The sequence below is a fragment of the Neomonachus schauinslandi genome, chromosome 9 (genome assembly GCF_002201575.2).
Source record: "Neomonachus schauinslandi chromosome 9, ASM220157v2, whole genome shotgun sequence".
Lineage (NCBI taxonomy): Eukaryota > Metazoa > Chordata > Mammalia > Carnivora > Phocidae > Neomonachus > Neomonachus schauinslandi.
In genome coordinates this window covers 39260231-39283479 of record NC_058411.1, presented here as the reverse complement: position 1 = coordinate 39283479, position 23249 = coordinate 39260231, and the positions used below count along the sequence as shown (strand labels likewise).

Genomic DNA, 23249 nt, shown 5'->3' with positions numbered 1-23249 from the left:
CCAGTAACAGGAAATACTTAACTGAATTCTTTCCACATAGGAGGAGAGCTTCTTCTGGAGGAAGACAGGTCTTTCTGTAGCAATACGTTCCCTCCCAAAACAGGAAAGCCAGGAGCTAAACATGCTCAGTTTAATCCTCCTGAGTTTATCAATTAAGTCACTCTGCTCCTAGTAGAGGAGTGAAGGGGTTGAGAGAGCCCGGTAGTGCCACATCAGAAAGCTATTTCCACCAAGAAAGATATAACAATAAGCAGTCTCACCTAATATTTGTAGTATTCGGGTTTCCCATTCATAAGCATGAATATCCATCCCTACATTTATTTTATGCTCTTCAATAAAATTTGTAGTTTTCTCCTAAAGGTTTTTAATCACCTTGGTTTGATTTATTCCATTGTTTTTTTTAATTCTTATGTTAATCCCCATACATTACATCATTAGTTTTAGATGTAGTGTTCCATGATTCATTGTTTGTGCATAACACCCAGTGCTCCATGCAGAATGTGCCCTCCTCAATACCCACCACCAGGCTAACCCATCCTCCCACCCCCCTCCCCTCTAGAACCTTCAGTTTGTTTTTCAGAGTCCATCATCTCTCATGGTTCGTCTACCCCTCCGATTTCCCCTGCTTCATTCTTCCCCTCCTGCTACCTTCTTCTTCTTTTTTTTTTTCTTAACATATATTGCATTATTTGCTTCAGAGGTAGAGATCTGAGATTCAACAGTCTTGCACAATTCACAGCGCTTACCAGAGCACATACCCTCCCCAGTGTCTATCACCCAGTCACCCCATCCTTCCCACCCCACCCCCCACTCCAGCAACCCTCAGTTTGTTTCCTGAGATTAAGAATTCCTCATATCAGTGAGATCATATGATACATGTCTTTCTCTGTTTGACTTATTTCACTCAACATAATACCCTCCAGTTCCATCCACATCATTGCAAATGGCAAGATCTCATTCCTTTTGATGGCTGCATAATATTCCATTGTGTTTATATACCACATCTTCTTTATCCATTCATCTGTCGATGGACATCTTGGCTCTTTCCACAGTTTGGCTATTGTGGACATTGCTGCTATAAACATCGGGGTGCATGTACCCTTTCGGATCCCTACTTTTGTATCTTTGGGGTAAATACCCAGTAATGCAATTGCTGGATCATATGGTAGCTCTATTTTCAACTTTTTGAGGAACCTCCATACTGTTTTCCAGAGTGGCTGCACCAGCTTGCATTCCCACCAACAGTCTAGGAGGGTTCCCCTTTCTCCGCATCCCCGCCAACATCTGTCGTTTCCTGACTTGTTAATTTTAGCCATTCTGACTGGTGTGAGGTGGTATCTCATTGAGGTTTTGATTTGGATTTCCCTGATGCCGAGCGATATTGAGCACTTTTTCATGTGTCTGTTGGCCATTTGGATGTCTTCTTTGGAAAAATGTCTGTTCATGTCTTCTGCCCATTTCTTGATTGGATTCTTTGTTCTTTGGGTGTTGAGTTTGATGAGTTCTTTATAGATTTTGGATACTAGCCCTTTATCTGATATGTCATTTGCAAATATCTTCTCCCATTCTGTCGGTTGTCTTTTGGTTTTGTTGACTGTTTCCTTTGCTTTGCAAAAGCTTTTTATCTTGATGAAGTCCCAATAGTTCATTCTTGCCCTTGCTTCCCTTGCCTTTGGCGATGTTTCTAGGAAGAAGTTGCTTCGGCTGAGGTTGAAGAGGTTGCTGCCTGTGCTCTCCTTTAGGATTTTGATGGACTCCTGTCTTACATTGAGGTCTTTCAACCATTTGGAGTCTATTTTTGTGTGTGGTGTAAGGAAATGGTCCAGTTTCATTCTTCTGCATGTGGCTATCCAATTTTCCCAACACCATTTGTTAAAGAGACTGTCTTTTTTCCATTGGACATTCTTTCCTGCTTTGTAAAAGATGAGTTGACCATAGAGTTGAGGGTCCATTTCTGGGCTCTCTATTCTGTTCCATTGATCTATGTGTCTGTTTTTGTGCCAGTACCATACTGTCTTGATGACGACAGCTTTGTAATAGAGCTGGAAGTCCGGAATTGTGATGCCGCCAGCTTTGCCCTTCTTTTTCAACATTCCTCTGGCTATGCGGGGTCTTTTCTGGTTCCAAATAAATTTTAGGATTATTTTTTCCATTTCTTTGAAAAAAGTGGATGGTATTTTGATGGGGATTGCATTGAATGTGTAGATTGCTCTACATAGCATTGACATCTTCACAATATTTGTTCTTCCAATCCATGAGCATGGAACGTTTTTCCATTTCTTTGTGTCTTCCTCAATTTCTTTCATGAGTATTTTATAGTTTTCTGAGTACAGATCCTTTGTCTCTTTGGTTAGATTTATTCCTAGGTATCTTATGGTTTTGGGTGCAATTGTAAATGGGATTGACTCCTTAATTTCTCTTTCTTCTGTCTTGTTGTTGGTGTATAGGAATGCCACTGATTTCTGTGCATTGATTTTATATCCTGCCACTTGACTGAATTCCTATATGAGTTCTAGCAGTTTTGGGGTGGAGTCTTTGGGGTTTTCCACATAAAGTATCATATCATCTGCAAAGAGTGAGAGTTTGACTTCTTCTTTGCCGATTTGGATGCCTTTTATTTCTTTTTGTTGTCTGATTGCTGTGGCTAGGACTTCCAATACTATGTTGAATAGCAGTGGTGATAGTGGACATCCCTGCCGCTTTCCTGACCTTAGGGGGAAAGCTCTCAGTTTGTCCCCATTGAGAATGATATTTATTCCATTGTTTTAATAGCTATTTTGAACAATATCTGTTTACATGTTTCTAATTGTTTGTTGCTGAAGTATAGCAATTCTGATTTTTGCATATTACTCTTTCTCCAGGAATCTTGTACTCTTTTTTAAGTTCTAATGAATTACAAATTTTGTTGGATTTTCTCGGTATACTATCATATTATCTGCGATAATGACTCATTTCTTTCCAATCCTTATGTATTTCATTTCCTTTACTTCTCTTAGTGTGTTGACTAGGACCTCTAATAAAGTGTTGAATAGAAGCACTGATAGTAGGTAACTGACTTCAAAAAAAACACTTCTAAATTGTCACTATTAGATACGAGTTTGCTATAGGTTATGGATAGATAACCTTCAACATTTTAAGAACGCTCCTTTCTAATTCAGTTTACTACCTGTTTTTATCATGAATAGTCATTGGATTTTGACTAATTGGCAATGTAGTTTTTCTCTTTAACCTGCTCTAGTGTTAAACAATCATTAATCCTGGGTTGAATACTATTTAGTCATGTTTTACACTTTGCTGAATTCAATTTGCTAAGATTTCATGTAGTATATCTGTATTTATGGAAATAAGTAAAATTGTCCTATAATTATCTTATGCTATTCTTTTAAGTTCATCAAGGCTGTTCTTGCCTCATAAAATTAATTGGGAGCTCTCTCTTGCTAGTCTATGAATTAGTTTATATGGGAAAAAATTTATGTGTTCCTTGAAGGATAATTAGATCTTATTTTTTAAGATTTTAAAATTTATTTGAGAGAGAGTGCACAAGAAGGATGGAGAGGTAGAGGGAGAAGCGGACTCCCCGCTGAGCAGGGAGCCCAATGCAGGACTTGATCCCAGGACCCTGGGATCATGACCTGAGCAGAAGGCAAGATGCTTAACCCACTGAGCAACTCAGGTGCCCAGATAATTAGATCTTATCTCTAAAACAATCTGGGCTCAATATTTTTTGAAATTAGATGTTAAACTACTTATTCAAATTATTTAATGGCTATAAATCTAATCATGTTTTCTATTTCTTCAAAAGTCAGTATTGAGAAGTTATATTTTTCTATAGATTTGTCCTTTTTATATAAATTTTAAATGTATTACTATCATAATACTCTCATGAATTTTTTAATATCTCTACCATATTTGTGTGTCATCTTTTTTATACCTAAATTTGTTGATTCTTCCTTTTTCTCTTTTATTCTTGATAAGTCTTACTAAATGTTTGTCTATTGTATTAATCTCTTCAAAGAACCATATTTGGGTTTTATCAAGTAGTTAATTTATTTGGTTTCTTTTTAATAATTCCCACCCTTTATTATTTCCTTCTTTCAGTTTCTTGGAATTTACTTTTTTTTGACATTTTTAACATTATTTATTAAAATTAGTTTTAGCATAATACTGATTCTGTGGTTCAGCTTTTACTTATTTAAGTTTTTACTTAAATTCCAGTTCCTTAACATACAGTACAGTATTAGTTTCAGGTGTACGATATAGTGATTCAACACTTCCATGAATCACCTAGTGCTCATTACAGCAAGTGTACTCTTTCCTCCCCATTGCCTATTTAACCCATCCCCCCACCCACTTCCCTTCTGGTAATAACCATCAGTTTGTTCTCTATAGTTAAGAATCTGTTTCTTGGTTTGCTTCTCTCTCTCCCTTGTTTTTCCCTTTGCTCGTTTGTTTTGTTTCATTTCTTAAATTCCAAATATGAGTAAAATCATATGGTATTTGTCTTCCTCTGACTTATTTCACTTTGCATTATACTGTCTAGCTCCATCCATGTCATTGCAAATGGCAAGATTTCATTCTTTTTTATGACTCAGTAATATTCTATTTTATACACACATACACACACACACACACACATCTTCTTTATCCATTCATCAATCAGTGGACACTTGGGCTGTTTCCATAATTTGACTATTGTACATAATGCTGCTGTAAACATTAGGGTGCATGTGTGCCTTTGAATTAGTGCTTTTGTATTCTTTAGGTAAATACCTAGTAGTATGATTGCTGGATTGTGGGGTAGTTCTATTTTTAACTTTTTGAGGAACATCCATACTACTGTTTTCTAGAGTAGATGCACCAGCTTGCATTCCCACCCACAGTGCAAGAGGATTCCCTTTTCTCCCCATCCTCGCCAACACCTGTTGTTTCTTGTGTTGTTGATTTTAACCAGGTATGAGGTGATATCGCATTGCAGTTTTGATTTGCATTTCCCTGATGATGTGTGATGTTGAGCATCTTTTCATGTGTCTGTTGGCCGTCTATATGTCGTCTTTGAAAGAGGTCTCTTTGTGTCTTTTGCCCATTTTTAATTGGATTATTCATTTTTGGATGTTGAGTTTTATAAGTTCTTTATAAATTCTGGATACTAATCTTTTATCAGATATGTCATTTGCAAATATTGTCTCCCATTCAGTAGGTTGTCTTTTACTTTTGTTGGTTGTTTCTTTTGCTGTGCAGAAACTTTTCATTTTAATGTAGTCCCAATAGTTTATTTTTGCTTTTCTTTCCCTTGCCTCGGGAAACCTATCTAGAAAGAAGTTGCTATGGCTGATGTCAAAGAAGTTACTGCCCTGTGTTCTCTTCTAGGATTTTTATTGTTTCAGTGCTCATATTTAGGTCTTTAATCCATTTTGAATTTATTTTTGTGTATGGTGTAAGAAAGTGGTTTTCATTCTTTTGCATGCAGTTGTCCAGTTTTCCCAATACCATTTGTTGAAGAGACTGTCTTTTTCCCTTAGGGTATTCTTTCCTGCTTTGTTGAAGATTAATTGACCATATAATTGTGGGTTCACTTCTGGGTTTTCTATTCTGTTCCATTGATCTATGTGTCTTTTTTTGTGCCAATACCATACTGTTTTGATTACTACAGCTTTGTAATATAACTTAAGGTCCAGAATTGTGATGCCTCTAGCTTTGCTTTTCTTTTTCAAGAATGCTTTGGCTATTCGGGGTCTTTTGTGGTTCCATTCAAATTTTAGGATTGTTTGTTCTAGCTTCTGTGAAAAATGCTCTTGGTATTATGATAGGGATTGCACTAAATGTATATATTGCTTTGGGTACTATAGATATTTTAAGAGACAAAGAAGGACACTATGTAATAATAAAGGGGACAATCAAACAAGAAGATATAACAATTGTAAATATTTATGCACCCAACATGGGAAGACCCAAGTACATAAAACAATTAAAAACAAACATAAAGGGACTAATTGATAATAACACAATAATAGTAGGGGACTTTAACACCCCACTTACATCAATGGACAGATCATCTAAACAAAATCAATAAGGAAAAAAAAAAGAAAATCAATAAGGAAACAATGGCTTTGAATGACACACTGGATCAGATGGACCTAACAGATCTATTCAGAACACTCCATCCTAAAACAGCAGAATACACATTCTTTTGAAGTGCGCATGGAACATTCTCCAGGATAGATCACATATTAGGCCACAAAACAGGCTTCAACAAATTCAAGAAGATCAAAGTTATACCATGCAACTTTTCTGACCACAGCACTATGAAACTTGAAGTCAGTGGCGCCTAGGTGGCCCAGTCGGTTGTGCGGCTGGCTCTTGATTTCAGCTCATGTCATGATCTCAGGATCCTGGGATTGAGCCCTGCATCAGGCTCTGCACTCAGCGGGGAGTCTGCAGGAAGATTCTCTTTCCCTCTGCCTCTGCCCCTCCCTCTGTGCTCTCTCTCTAAAATAAATAAATCTTTAAAAAAAAAAAACACCTGAAATCAACCACAAGAAAAAATCTGGCTAGACCTCAAATACATGGGAAGTTAAATAACATGCTACTACACAATGAATGGGTCAACCAGGAAATAATAAACAAACAAACAAACAAACAAACATGGAAACAAATGAAAATGAAAACACAACAGTCCAAAATATTTGGGATGCAGCAAAAGCAGTTTTAAGAGGGAAGTATATAACAATACAGGCCTACCTCAAGAAGATAGAAAAATCTCAAATAAACGACCTAACCTTACACCTGAAGGAGTTACAAAAAGAACAACGAATGAAGCATAAAGCCAGTAAAAGGAAGGAAATAATAAAGATCAGAGGAGAAATAAATGATGTAGAAACTAAAAAAACCAATAGAATATATTAATGAAATTAGGAGCTGGTAATTTGAAAAAATTAACAAAATTGATAAACCTCTAGCCAGACTTATCAAACAGAAAAGAAAGAGGACCCAAATAAATAAAAGCACAAATGAAAGAGGAGAAATAACAACCAACACCACAGAAATACAATTATAAGAGAACTAATATTATGAAAAACTATATGCCAAGAAATTGGACAATCTAGAAGAAATGGATAAATTTCTAGAAACATATTAATTACCAAAACTGAAGCAGGAAGAAATTGAAAATTTGAACAAATGAATAACCAGTGAAGAAATCGAATCAGTAATCAAAAAGCTCCCAACAAACAAAAGCCCAAGACCCAGTGGCTTTACAGGTGAATTCTACCAAACATCTAAAGAAGAGTTATTACCTATTCTTCTCAAACTGATCCAAAAAAATAGAAGAGAAAATCTCCAAATTCATTCTATGAGGCCAGCATTACCCTGATACCAAAACCAGATGAATACACCACAAAAAAGAGAACTACAGGCCAATATCTCTGATGAACATAGATGCAAAAATCCTCAACAAAACACTAGCAAACGAAATCCAACAATACATTTAAAAAATCATTCACCACCATCAGGTAGGATTTATTCCTGGGTTGCAAGCATGGTTCAATATTCACAATGCATCACATTAATAAAAAAAAAGGATAAGAACCATATGATCATTTCAATAGACTCAGAAAAATCATTTGACAAAGTACAACATCCATTCATGATAAAAAAACAAAAAAAAAACCCTCCACAAAGTAGGTTTAGAGGGAACATATTAAAGGCCATCTATGAAAACCCAAAGCTAATATCATCTCAATGGGGAAAAATTGAGAGCTTTTCCTCTATGGTCAGGAAAAAGATAGGGATGTCCACTCTTACTGCTTTTATCCAACATAATACTGCAAGTCCTAGCCACAGCAGTCAGACAAAATAAAAGGCAGCCAAATCAGCGAGGAAGAAGTAAAACTTTCACTATTTGCAGATGACATGATACTATATATAGAAAACCTGAAAGACTCCACCAAAAAACTGCTAGAACTGATAAAAAGAATTCAGTAAAGTCACATGACACAAAATCAACATACAGAAATGTTTCATTTCTATATGCCAATAATGAAGCAGCAGAAAGAGAAATAAAGGAATAAATCCCATTTACAATTGCACCAAAAACAGTAAGATACCTAGGAATAAACCTAACCAAAGAGGTGAAAGACCTGTACTCTGAAAACTATAAAACACCGATGAAAGAAATTGAAGAGGACACAAAGAAATGGAAAGACATCCCATGCTCATAGATTAGAAGAACAAATATTGTTAAAATGGAATTTACATTTTTAAAAAATTCTTAAGTAGGACGTCTAGCTCATTAATTTCTAATATTTCTTTTAACTGAATAAATTTTAAGTTTTAAAATACTGCCTAAAAGTTTTGATATGCAGTGTTTTTCCTGTTCTTTATTTCTTAAAATCTCCAGAAGATTTCTTCTTTAATCCATTAATGATTGAGAGGTGTCTGTCTGAGTGTGTGTGTGTGAATTTCAAACTTTTGAGGTGTTTTTTGTTATCTCTTTGTCAATTATTTCTGTTACTGCATTTTAGTCAGAGGAGACAGTCTATTTATATATTCTTCGGTATTTATGAAGCTCTCTTTCTGGCCTAGAATGCAGTCCATTATTTTTAACTCCGTTATATGTCTTAGAGATCTCTCTCCATTAATGTATATCTAATACTACATTTAAAAATAGATTGTTTATTCATTCCCTTTTGATGAAAGTTTGTTTCTTTTTTTTTCCTTTTTTTCATGATCACAAACTGTGCTATAGTTTTTTTGTGCTGTCAATCCCCAAGATCACCCCCACATTCAGAGATTTACTAGAAGGACTCATGGGACTTAGCATATAATTGTACTCATGGCTAAAATTTATTGCAATGACATAGGGGGATACAATGACATACTGAGGATATGACATAGTAAGGATACACAGCCAGGTGATGAGGGAAAAAGACACAGGCAGAATCTGGAGGAATTGATATGTAGGCTTCCTTATGCTCTTTCTCTCCCATGAGGGGTCACACAATACACACTCTCCACTCTTCACCCAGCAACAAAAATGCAGCAACATGTGTTTATGTTTCTACCTAGGGAATTCCATTAGACTTAGCATTCAAGAATTTTGTTGGAAGCTGTTCACATATGTACCCTATGCGTATCACATACCAAAATTCTAGACTCCCAGAAGAAAAGCAAACTGAACATAAATCATATCTTTTGTGTAAGTGCAGTGAACTACCTTTAATCAGTTAAGGAATGGTGGGAACACTTCCAAAATCCAAGTGCTAAACACTATCCTTGCAACACCTTTCTAAAGATAACAACATCAGGCCTACTATGTTAACTCTGTACACCTTTTCTTTTTCTTTCTTTCTTTTTTTTTTTTTATAAGCAGGCTCCAACATAGGGCTTGAACTCACAACCCTGACATCAAGACCTGAGCTGAGATCAACTTGGACACTTAACCAACTAAGCCACCCAGAAGCCCCTTTATACACCTTCTTATGCATGCATACAAATATTTTTTAGAGTAGACTGACAAACTACAAAATGATGGATCATATAATTCAGTAGATGTGTACTGAGTTAAATTGGATAGTGCATATGGGAAAATAACATATAAGTTTCAAAGTAATTACTTCTAAGTGAATTTTTACAACATAATCCTATTCATGAATTGGGTTGCCTATAGTTAATGAACAGTATTATATACTCTAAAAAGAGACTAAACCTCTAAATGGTAGTCTTGATTTAAAAAAAAAATTCGAGAGAGGGAGGAAAGTGGTGGAGGAGTAGGGCACCCTAGTTTCATCTGGTCCCATGAATTCAGCTAGATAGCTATCAAATCATTCTGAACATCTGTGAATTCAACCTGAGATCTAAGAAAAGAATTGCTGCAACTCTACAAATAGAAAAGCGACCACTTTTTGCAAGGTAGGAGGTGCAGAGAAGTGAATCTGAGGTGATTTATTGGAAGATAAACCACAGAGTGGAGGGAACCTCCAAAAGCCGGCTACTAGAAAGTAATATATAGCAGTGGAGCACAAAATCTGAACTTTTAGAGGTCTGCTCCAGTGAGGGACATCCCTGCCTGAAAGGCTCTCAGGTGGCACAGAGGGGCAGAATTGTAGGTGAGACAGTGTGTTCTGGGGCTCCCTGGGGTCACAGAAAGAACGGGGGTACCTGAGTGCTGCAGAGTTTCCAAGCATTGGAGCAAGTAAGCTGGCTTCAATTAGCAAGCCCCAGAGTGGGCTTTTAGCTTGGGGTTGCCATAAACCGTGAACTGGGGCAGGATCCAGTGACTGCCCTGTGAGCAGGGGCCCAGCAAGCTGCAGAACCACAGCGAGACCCTCCCCTTCGCCCAGGAGGAGAGGCATGGGTATGCATACCACTAGGCCACAGCTCCCCAAGCAGAGGCCCTGCAAGTGGCACAACCCTGGCTAAACCCTCCTTCTTCCCTCAGAAGGAACAGTGAGGGTGCGCAAGACAGGAATCTGCAGGGCTTGGAGACTCGAAAAGGGGCCACATGTCTGAGATAAAAAACGCTTGGTCACAGGCTGGGTGACCACAGAGTGAGGTCAGAAACCAGGGAGACAAAAGTGATTGACTGCTTTTCTCTGAGGGTGCACTGAAGAGTGGGGGCTGTGATCTTTCAGCTCTGATGCTAGAGATGGGGCTCTGCCATTTTTATTTTCATCCTCTAAAGTGGCACAGAAAGCCAAGAGGGAACAAAAGCCACACAGAGCAATGCGGAGCAGCTTACATTGAGCCTGGCCCCCTGGCAAGGGGCGGTGCAACCCCACCCAGGCAAAGACAGCTGAGAATCAGTGCAACAGGCCCCTCCCCCAGAAGACCAGCAGGAACATCTGGCTAATACCAACTTTATGGATCACACATAACTAAAAAATTCCAGCCCTAGGGGAAAATATTAGAATTCGAGGTTTTTTCCATGACTTTTTAGGCTTTCAGTTTAAAATTTTCTTTTTCTTTTTTTTTTCTTTTCAACTAGTTTCTTATTTTATCAACTCTTTTTGTAAGTCTTTTTTTAATTTTAATTTTTATATTTACATTTATAGATATATTCTTCAGTTTTTGTTTCCTTTCACTATATTCAATTTTATTTATATATATATTTATATATATAAATATATATATTTATATATTTTTTATATAAATATATATATTTATATATATAAATATATATATATTTATATATATAAATATATATATATATATGTTTTTCTTTCTTTACAATTTTGGGATCTAGTGTCTTCTAACAGACCAAAATACAGCCATGACCAAGTGTATCACCCTGTTCTGTTCACCTGCTTAATTATATTCTCTCTTTTTTCCCCTTTTCTCTTTTTTGGTTTCTGATCTCTTCTGATTTGTCTAGTGTATATTTCACTGGGGTCATGGTTGATATTTTTATTTTTTATTTATTTATTTTTTTGTTCTCTTGTTCATCTATTCTTCTCTGGACAAAATGACCAGAAGGAAAAATTCTCAGAAAAAAGAGCAAGAGGCAGTATCACTGCCAGAGACTTAAAAATATGGATATTGGTAAAATGTCAGAGGTAGAATTCAGTATAACAATTGTAAAGATACTAGCAGGCTTGAAAAAAGCATAGAAGACACTAGAGAATCCGTTTCTGGAGAAATAAAAGAACTAAGATCTAATCAGGTCAAAATCAAAATTACTGAGATGCAATCAACAATGGAGGTTATTACTGCTAGGATAAATGAGGCAGAAGAGAGAATCAGTGATATAGAAGATAAATTATGGAAAATAAAGAAACTGAGCAAAGGAGAGATAAACAAGTACTGGATCATGAGGGTAAGCTTAGAGAGATCAGCGATACCATAAAGCAAATCAATATTAGAATTACTGGGATCCCAGAAAAAGAGGAGGGGGGCAGAAGGTATATTTGAGCAAATTATAGCTGAGCACTTCCCTAATCTGGAGAAGGAAACAGGCATTCAAGTCCAGGAGGCACAGAGAAGCCCCCTTAAAATCAATAAAAATAGATCAACACCCTGACATATAATAGTGAAGCCTGCAAATTTCAGAGATAAAGAGAAAATCCTGAAAGCAGCTTGAGACAAGAGGTCCTTAACATACAATGGTAGAAACACCAGACTGGCAGCAGACCTATCCACAGATGCCTGGTAGGCCGGAAAGGACTGGCATGATATATTCAGGGTACTAAATGAGAAAAACATGCAGCCAAGGATACTTACCCTGCAAGGCTGTCATTCAGAAGGGAAGGAGAGATAAAGAGCTTCCAGGACAAACAGAAACTAAAAGCATTTGTGATCACTAAACCAGCTCTGCAAGAAATATTAATATTAATACAGGGGATCCTGTAAGCAAAGAGAGAGCCCAAAAGTAACACAGACCAGAAAGGAACACAGACAATATACAGAAACAATGAATTTACGGTAATACAATGGCATTAAATTCATATCTTTCAATAGTTACTCTGAATGTAAATGGGCTAAATGCTCCAATCAAAAGATACAGGGTATCAGATTGGATAAAAAAGCAAGACCCATCCATTTGCTGTCTGCAAAAGACTCATTTGAGAACCAAAGGCACCTCCAGATTGAAAGTGAGGGGTTGGAGAACCATTTATCATTCTAATGGACATCAAAAGAAAGCTGGGGCAGTATTCCTTATATCAGACAAATTAGATTTTGAACCAAAGACTGTAGTAAGGGATGAAGAAGGATACTATATCATACTTAAAGGGTCTATCCAGTAAGAAGATCTAACAATCATAAATATTTATGCTCCTAACATGGGAGCAGCCAATTATATAAACCAATTAATAACAAAATTAAAGAAACACATTGATAATAATACAATAATAGTAGGGAACTTTAACACCCCACTCACTACAATGGACAGATCATCTAAGCAGAAGATCAACAAGAAAAGGGCTTTGAATGACACACTGGACCAGATGGACTTCACAGATATATACAGACCATTCCATTCTAAAGCAACAGAATACACATTCTTCGCAAGTGCACATGGAACATTCTCCAGAATAGATCACATACTGGGTCACAAATCAGGTCTCAACCAATACCAAAAGACTGGGATCATTCCCTGCATATTTTTGGACCACAATGCTTTGAAACTGGAACTCAATCACAAGAGGAAATTTGGAAAGAACTCTAATACATAGGGTCTAAAGAGCATCCTACTAAAGAATGAATGGGTCAACCAGGAAATTAAGAAGAATTTAAAAAATTCATGGAAACAAATGAAAATGAAAACACAACTGTTCAAAACCTTTGGGATGTCCCAAAGGTGGTCCTAAGAGGGAAGTACATAGCAATACAAGCCTTTCTCAAGAAGCAAGAAGTCTCAAATACACAACCTAACCATACACCTAAAGGAGCTGGAGAAAGAACAGCAAAGAAAGCCTAAACCAAGCAGGAGATGAGAAATAATAAAGATCAGAGCAGAAATCAATGAAATAGAAACCAAAAGAATAGTAGAACAGATGAATGAAACTAGAAGCTGGTTCTCTAAAGAATTAATAAGATCAATAAACCCCTAGCCAGACTTATCAAAAAGAAAAGGGAAAGGACCCAAATAAATAAAATCATGAATGAAAGAGGGGAGATCACAACCAACACTGAAGAAATACAAACAATTTTAAGAACATATTATGAGCAACTATATGCCAACAAATTAATCAATCTGGAAGAAATGGATGCATCCCTAGAGATGTATAAACTACCAAAACTGAAACAGAAAGAAACAGAAAACCTGAACAGACCGATAACCAGCAAGGAAATTGGAGCAGTCATCAAAAATCTCCCAACACAGAAGAGTCCAGGGCCAAATGGCTTCCCAGGGGAATTCTACCAAACATTTAAAGAAGAATCAGTACCTATTCTTCTGAAGCTGTTTCAAAAAATAGAAATGGAAGGAAAACTTCCAAACTTGTTCTATGAAGCCAGCATTACCTTGATCCCAAAACGAGAAAAACCCCACCAAAAAGGAGAATTACAGACTAATATCCCCGATGAGCATGGATGCCAAAATTCTCACAAAGATACTACCAATAGGATCCATCAGTACATTAAAAGGATTATTCACCACTACCAAGTGGGATTTATTCCTGGACTGCAAGGGTGGTTCAACATTCACAAATCAATCAACATGAGGCATCACATTCATAAAAGAAAGGACAACCATATTATCCTCTCAATTGATGCAGAAAAAGCATTTGACAATGCTTTCTTGATTAAAACTCTCCACAGTGTAGGGGTAAAGGGAACATACCTCAAATCACAAAAGCCATCTACGAAAATCCCACAGCAAGTATCATTCTCAATGGGGAGAAACAGAGAGCTTTTCTCCTAAGGTCAGGAACACAACAGGCATGCCCGCTCTCACCACTGTTGTTCAACATAGTACTAGAAGTCCTAGCCTCAGCAATCAGACAACAAAAAGAAATAAAAGGCATTCAAATTGGCAAAGAAGTCAAACTCTCCGTCTTCGCAGATGGCATGATACTTTATGTGGAAAACCCAAAAGACTCCACCCCAAAATTTGCTAGAACTCACAGAGGAATTCAGCAAAGTGGCAGGATATAAAATCAATACACAGAAATCAGCTGCATTTCTATACACTAACAATGAGATAGAAGAAAGGGCAATTAAGGAATTGATACCATTTACAATTGCACCAAAAACCGTAAGATACCTAGGAATAAACTTAACCAAAGAGGTAAAGGATCTGTACTCTAAAAACTACAGAGAAGAAATTGAAGAAGACACAATGAAATGGACAAACATTCCATGCTCATGGACTGGAAGAATAAACATTGTTAAAATACCTATGCTACCTAAGCAATCTACACATTCAATGCAATCCCTATCAAAATACCATTGACATTTTTCACAGAGCTGGAACAAATAATCCTAAAATTTGTATCGAACCAGAAAAGATCCTGAATAGCCAGAGGAATGGTGAAAAAGAAAACCAAAGCTGGTGGCATCACAATGCCAGACTTCAAGCTCTACTGCAAAGCTGTAATACAGTCAGAAAAGCACATGGTTGTTAGGGTGGGTCTTTTATTTACCTTCTTGGCTAACACACTAGAACACGCTAACATAGAGAAAAAGCCCCTCTATGACCTTGTTGTCACCTTTATCAAATTAGCTGTATTTGCATATGTTGGGAACTATGAATGGATGGGTAACTGGGGTGACGGGTATTAAGGAGGGCACATGATGTGATGAGCACTGGCTGTTATATGCAACAGATGAGTTACTGAACTCTACCTCTGAAACTAATGATGTACTATAAGTTAGCTAATTGAATTCAAGTTAAAAAAATAATAAAAAAACAAGAACTAAATTTAAAAAGTTTGAATCTTCATTTGTATAATAGGGAATTGAGAAAACTTTCAAAAACAGAGCTCATATTTGTATTGTCTATTATAACAAATTAGCTATTCTTACTACCTGTGTTAAATTTCCTTCTCTATAAAAGTTAATCTTTGAAATAAAAGTTTTTTAAAGGAATAAATTGTTATTTTTAACTTTATTCAGATTTGCAGAAAAACACTACATCGGCACGTGCTCATATTTCGGCTGCCTAACTTACAGATGTTAGATGGAATTCCTGTGAATTCAGATGATAGAGCTAAAGCTGAATTTCACTTCTCTGAACTACAAGCAAAGAAAACTTCGGTAATACTTCTATTATTTGTACTTTTCTTTTAAAATATATAATTATTAGTAAATTAAAACCAATTTACTAGGTAAATCTGGGCTATGATGTTTTTGTAGATTATTTTAGTATCTATTTTAGTGATTACTATCAAAAGAATCTTGATCTGGTGAATAAAGCACAACCACACACACAAATTCCAGGGAAGCTCCTTTTTCCAGTCATGTAATTTGGCATAAAGAAAATTATTTAAAATCTGTGTGCCTCTTGCTTAATATGTGAGATAATGCTAGAGGGTAAGAATCTATAACATATCACTTCTATAAACCGAAACTAACAAACTCTTTCAGTTTAGCAGATAGGAAGGGAAGGAAGGAATTCTGACCTCAACTCTCCAGACTTGTAGTTCATTTAACAAGGGAGATGTGAGCTTCTTTTCTTGTTGGCCAGAAAAATTGCACCTTTTACCTACGAACTCTAAAAAGGTATCTGACCATGACATGAAAGAGATTAGAGACAGAAGCCACAAAAGCATATCATTAGGAAATTCTGTCCTTGACCACAAGGATTCTTCGTGACCATCCTCCACAAAGACTAAACACAGAAAAGCTATGGTTTTTGAACAAAGAAGTAACCTTATTAGAGCTGTGCCTTTGCAAGGTTTGAGAAAGAAGAGGCTGGAAGCAGGGAAACCAGTTAAGAGGCTTTTAGAATAATCCAAGAGGGAGATTATGAAGACCTAAAGTAGGGTGGGGCAGTAAGAAGGTAAGTGAACCTCTAATATAAGTGAAAGCCAGAGAGCGAGGACATTAGTCAGTGAACAAAGATTACTTTTAAAATGCATATTGAAGAGAAACTAGGTAAGACTACCATAGATGCTTTCACTTAACTCAGTGGATTACCCAGCACTCTCCATCCCTTCTGTAAAACAAACTGATTTCCAGAGCACACTGGACCTTTGAGCCAATATATACTCAAATTTTAGCTGATGAGTATTTCACTAAAGGGTTTGCTTTTTGGCTATTCTTTTCTATTTTTTCATATAGTAAATTCGGATTTTTCCCTTTACTACACTATGATATAATGTGTCTTGAGTGAATCTAGACATGTATTCTTGCCATTTAAATCAGTGCCATATATAAGAACTTAATTGTTTTTCTACTTATTCCAAATGTAAGAATTTTATTAAAAAATTATTTTTTGATTCATCTATACAGAGTTAATAAAATAAAGGGGATATTTGAAGTCTTTATTTTAGAGAAATCTATTTTAAGATTCAATAATAATGTTTATTTTCATGGCTAGAACAAAACTGAGCCATTATTTCTTTTAGCTATTCAGGAGACACAAAAACAGAATCCTTTTCAAGTTTATCAGTTCAGTCTAATTTATTTTTCTTTCAGGTTACTGCTGTTCTTTCTTTTTTAACAGCAAGTAAAGAGGGAATAAATGAACTCTAAAGTTGTCCTTTAAACCAGAACATTTTGGGGCTTTTGGTTTCAGAAGAAAATTTGACAACATTCTAGATTAGTGATGGGAAGAAACTCCTACAAAGGAATTAGTTAGGGAATTTGGGACTGCCCAGCTTTAGTAAAAGGCCTGATACTTTAGTGCTCATTACAAAGCTGCATTCTTGGTAACACTTACTGAAACAGGGGAATCGGTCATTTTACACAAATGGCAAAAGCCTATATCTCTAAATAAGTTGAATCATATATTCTGAATTCAGTATAAAGTATTCAATTTTTTAAAGTATAAACAAGGTCAGTCTTAATGAAGACAGAGCAAGCATAAAATTCTAGGGAAACCAAGAGTCTCTAGCCTAAAATACTTCTCTCCTCTGTTTGCTGATTCCTGAAATTCTTTTAAAAGCCTCTTAATCCTCAACTAACTTAAAATGTAAACACCATTTAGAGAGTTAGCACATTCATTAAAAGTGATTATTATAAGATGCTTTCCTTAGTCCCCATTTATTTACTTGTTTGTTTTTGAAAAACTAATTAACTGCAAGGCACTTGAAGAGGTAATGTGAGGAATATAAAGATGTGGAAGATATAACTGTTACCATCCAGAAACTCTTGCTCAGTAAAAAAGAAACAAAGAGGGAAAAGCCTAATTCTCATTTTCTGCACTTACCTTGTAAAGATCCTCTGGAAAGGGAGAGGTGCCATCACAGTAGTGATGACCACGATGCAGTCTGAAAAGACAGAACAGAAGATTCTGAGGGAGTCAAAAGACTTTCAGTTTCTGCTTCATACCAACTCAGTTTAGGCTTTAACTCCTGACCTAAAGAATTTTAAGTTAATTATCAAATGGGGCCTATGGTAAGAACTAAATCTATTGATCTGAGTTTTGGAGGTGAGGTATTCTTAACTTTTTCTTTTATTATGTAGTTTATTCCTGTTACCAGCTCTCCAATGGATGGTGGATCATTTGGCCAAGTGAAAGCGCCTCCCATAAAGATAACAAATGTAATTCTGCCTGGTGCATTTAGCCATTACCTGGGACCTGACTTCACTTTAACTCCTGAAGTTGAAGGTATTTTGACAGAGTTTCAAAGTAAATGTAAAAGCAAACAAACAAAACACTTCATTTGAAACCAAAATGTCACTCTGACTTCTAATACTACTTAAAATTGCATTTTTAAATTTACATTTCCTAAAATTGCATGTTTGTTCAAGTTTCATGTGGTCATTCTGACTTTAGAGTCTATAGTATTTTTGGGTTTTGCTGACCCACTAATATGTTGTAACTAAACATTTACTCATAATGTGAACTTTGTGATACTTGCACAATTATTTCTTGAATTATTTATTTTCAAAAGCTTTTGTTTCATTTTATGTATTTCATAGCATATGAAACCAATTCATTAGTATGCCCTGCTAAAAGAAGAGAGTCAAAGGTTTAAAAATATCTGTGACAACAGATTCTTGGGGTACAAAGAGAAGATCAGACTTTATCCTTGAAACCACAAATAAACCATGAAGCTAATACTAGAGAAGAGTTTCAAGAGGTAGAGCTCTATAGCAGCGAGTATATTAAAAGGAAAGGGCATGGAAATGATTCCTTCTATTATATACATTTTAATTCGGGCTTAGATTAAACCTTTTCCCATATTCCAGATCTTCACTGGCTATCTTTTTGGTAAAACTGGGGGTAGCTACTCCTCTGAGGGCTCACCTCTTCCATTCCTTATAACATCCCACTTTGCATGGGACCACTGTTGGACAATAAAATTGAACATCACAGTAATTATAAAATGATCTAAGAGCCTACTAAGAACAGTAGATTGCTCTGTGTGATTATTTTTAAAGGAAACTCAGTTAAAAGAAACCCCAAATAACTTACTTTGTTAAGATGTTATTCTTTAACTTATTTTTCATACTTCTACATACATATGGCTTTAAGATTTTAGTCACAGTAAGAATTGTTATGCTTTTGTCCAGTAGATATAACTATCAGTAAAATTGGACATCCCAAATTATTAGTCTCCTTAACAGTACAATGTTATCTTCAGGAATGTCATCAATATCTTCTCTCTTTTTTTGGTACTAGTTCAACCTTGGATTCATCTCCATAATGTCCTCAGATATCTGTCTTCAGGATTTGTTGTGGGACTATTTTTTAGGTTTTCCTTGAAAAGTCCTATAGTTTCTCTCCTATTTTTGGACTATGTTGCCACAATTTTTATTTTGAAAATCATGGTCACCTTATCTCTACATTTATTATAGCACACAGCTCTAGGTATTTATATTTTTAAAAATTACTGAGAAACAATCAAATGGATTCATGAACTCAGAGAAGTTTAAGCAGCATTAAGTGCTAGAAATCTATTCCAATTCTCTATTTTTATTTAAAATGTTTTAATTCATGTTATGAAATATGTACAGCACACATTCAAGTTGAAGGGCAACCAAGCTTTATTACTTAATTCATTTTATTACTTAGTGCTTCTCATTGTTTCACAATTCCTAATTTCAGACAAAAAAAACAAGAATGCAGGCATTCTGACAAATAATCCTCGGAGCATCCATGCAGAAATAGCTTTTCGGCAACTCAGAGGGATAAATCTCTCTCCATCTCTTTTATCACCTCAGAGTATGTCATCTCCAACTGCACATATGTACCAGAGCAACCCAGATGAGGGAAGGTAAAACTATTCTGTTTTAATATCATTTCTCATCATTAAAAAAACTCCCCAAATTTGCTAGTCATGTATAAAAATAAGAAATATTATTATATACTATTATTTATTTACTGAGAGCTGGAAAAAACTGTCAGATAGCATGAGGATTCTTCTCCCACATTCACCAAACTTTCCCAAAGTCCTGTGTATTTACATAGTAATTCAAAGAGGCTTAGAAATGGCTGTCAAGGTAGAATAGTGCTCACCTAATGCTTATATGAGGGAACACTGAAATAAACACTTATAATTGCACTCTCCCAAGTCACTTCTCATTAAATATGCAAAGCAGTTCACTTATATTTTGAACAACAGATAAATTCAATTCTGAAATCACAAAGACCAAGAATTTTGTAAATACTTCAAGCCTCTCCTCTGGTCTGGCCCTAGCCCTAGGCCAGCTCAGTGCCTAAGAACCTGTTACTTCTCATTAAGAATCCACTCTGTTGCTCAACACCTGTCTACCTAGATTTCCAATTCTTACCTGTCTCCCAGCTTCTTTGTAGCCAAGCTCCAATTCATCTATTAATGACCTACTCAGCAGCAGATCTAGCATAAGCCTGGCTCTTGCTATACTGACTTCCCTGCTGAGTCCTCAGGATAACCTGATTTTTAGATGTCCAAGAATAGGACCATTTTCTCTGTTGTACTGTCTTTTTAAAATTGAACACATATAAAATACAGATATTATTTACTGTAGAATTACTTTAAATTAGCTGATCCATTAAGAAAATAAGTCATAATTATTTGACTCATAAATATTTTATTTCCGACAGAATTCCTGGCAGCCACTTTCCTGGATCAAATCGAATGTAACTGCTTAGAGAAATGAATATACACCAAGAAACTTATTTCTCTTTAGTAGTTGTACAAAAACTAGCAGACAGTGTTGGTGAAAAAAATATCTAAGATAATCATGTTACTTATTTTACTGAAGCACTTCAGTTCCATATGAAGATAATCTAATCTCTATCACCCTGGTTGAATTTTATTTAATATCACCTCTCTTAAACTTCCATTATGGTTATCTTATTCATTTGAATTTCTGTATTAGAAAAATCATGAACCATTATATCATACAATTTGAAAAGATAGAAGTGACACAAAACAAAGTCCAGAGAATCAAATATTTAGTCCTGGTATTGGAAGCATTTAGTTACAAAATCTTATTATGGCCTGTCATGTGAAGATACTAAGAAAAGATAATTCTAGTAAATAAGCATATTTTATTTGTTGAGTATTTATTTATTTGGAGTTACCTAAAACTAAAGCATATATTTCTTATTAAACACAACTATTACTAAAGCAAGTTGAGCTTTGCTCATTGAACTACAAATTAGTTTTTTAGGACTATAATTGGAAAAAAATATCCTTAAACCAGATCTGCCCTAAGAATTCTTTAGCGATGCAAATTATGGGCCTTAGTAGTACTTCCTGAAGGTGGCTAACTGTCAGTGCAACCAGGCATTCATGCTCTAAGAATAAAAAAGTACTATTTCAAATACAAAATTTGTTAATTGTACCCATAGTAATATAATTTTACAAGCAGTTTTAGGCTACAAAAGAACACATGTTCAAATTGAGTGGACACATTTAAATTTGAAACCCTTAATAATTATTTCACTGAAAATAATTACGCTGCATAGGACAGATCACAGATAAATCAAATATGGTTTTGAATTTCATTGTTTTATTAAACACAGTTCTTTAAATTAATGACTAACTTGCCAACCATATTTTGATATAAGTGGGCTCTATGATTCATGAGCCCATTTTCCAAGTATTGATTCAACACTGCATATAGTTTTCTTACTATTTTAGATGATCCTTACATGAAAATAAATTTTTACTAAAATATTTGTATTTTGTAATCTATCTGGAAATAGGCTTAAAGATATTTTGGAAACTAATTCCAATGTGTATGCAACAATTTGTATCTTTTCCTCTTTAAATGTTGTATGTTTGTGATGTAATCATGTAATATTTAAAATTTCAAATCTAATACAGATTGATTTTATACTTCTTAATGTGTGGTTTTTAAACAACTATTACTCTTAGGTGAAAATAAGATCCTTTGTTTAAAAAACAACTATGCAGTTCTTAAGGTGTCCAGAAGATGTCTTTGTTGCTCTTTAGTTTTGACAACTGCTTTCCTTACAGTGCTCTGATGAGTGTCTGCTCTTCTGTTACTAACTTGGTATCATCGGCTTTTTTTCTTTCATGATTTTGTATAAATGAAATACTGAATATATGTTGCTTTTGTAATGACAATTGTCTTTTAAAATAATAAACTAGATGGGAAAAATAAGAATAATTGGCTTTCCCTAGAGAAAAGGAATTTTCAAGAATTAGAAAAGTATAAAGCAGGAGGAACAGGAAAACAGGAAAGCAGGAAAAACTAACTCATTATTCAACATCCACTTAACATTTAGCATATTTTCTTGTAGCCATTTTTCCTATGCATTTGTAATATATTTGAGATCTATCATTTGATTTTTATGTACTACACACTGTTAAATTCTGAGGTATCTTACTATTTCTATTATAAATTTTTAATTACATCTGAATTTCTTCTTGAAAGTAAATTAATTTGTAATACATTTTTTTTTTAATTTTTAAAGGGGGGAGAAGAGAGGAGGGCCAGAGAGAGAGAATCTTAAGCAGGCTCCATGCTTAGCATGGAACCCCATGCGGAGCTCAATCTCACAACCCTGAGATCATGACCCGAGCCAAAATCATAAGTCGGACGCTTAACTGACTGAGCCACCCAGGTGCCCTGGTAATACAGAATTTGATAGTAACACTAAAAATAATATTAATATGTATCTAGGCATTGCTAGGTACTATCCAGAAAATAGACATAGATCCAACCTTTAGAACATTTTAATATAACTACATGACAAATAATTTCATATAAAGTAATGAGGGGGATGATTACTAACATAATTTACACAGTTCTGAATTTTTTTCTGCCATGAGAGCAGATGACACTGACATGATAGAGAACGTACTCCCCTGAGAATGCCTAGATGGGTTAAGCCACTGGTTATGTGCAGTTCATAAAGCAATAGTTATAACTTCATTCCTTTCCTGTTCAACAAAACAAAACAAAAATGTAATTGAACATGAGGGATGTTTTTATAGGAATGACTTTAGATCTGTGCTAAATAATTCAAGTAAATCATAAACTGAGGAATTTTAAGTTATAGTTACAATTATTTGTAACATACTTCACAACTGATTATGACAAAACAGGCAAATAGTGCTTTAAATTTATAAACCACTAGCCCATACTTTACATGGTTTATCCTAATAACCCACTCCATGAAGTAGATATGACATGTATGGTCTCCATTTATAGATAAAGAAACTGGCTTAAGGAAAATATATCATACC

At 35.3% G+C, this 23249-nt stretch overlaps 1 protein-coding gene across 1 annotated transcript in view; it reads left to right on the top strand.

The window, feature by feature from the left end:
- Positions 1-20669, top strand: part of LRRC9 (leucine rich repeat containing 9) — a 111067-nt gene extending 90398 nt beyond the window's left edge. Inside the window, exons 29-32 of the mRNA XM_044918226.1 lie at positions 15550-15690; positions 18064-18208; positions 19652-19820; positions 20630-20669. Coding sequence (XP_044774161.1) covers positions 15550-15690; positions 18064-18208; positions 19652-19820; positions 20630-20669 — 495 coding nt within the window. The remainder of the gene's footprint in view (positions 1-15549; positions 15691-18063; positions 18209-19651; positions 19821-20629) is intronic.
- Positions 20670-23249: the final 2580 nt, after the last annotated feature.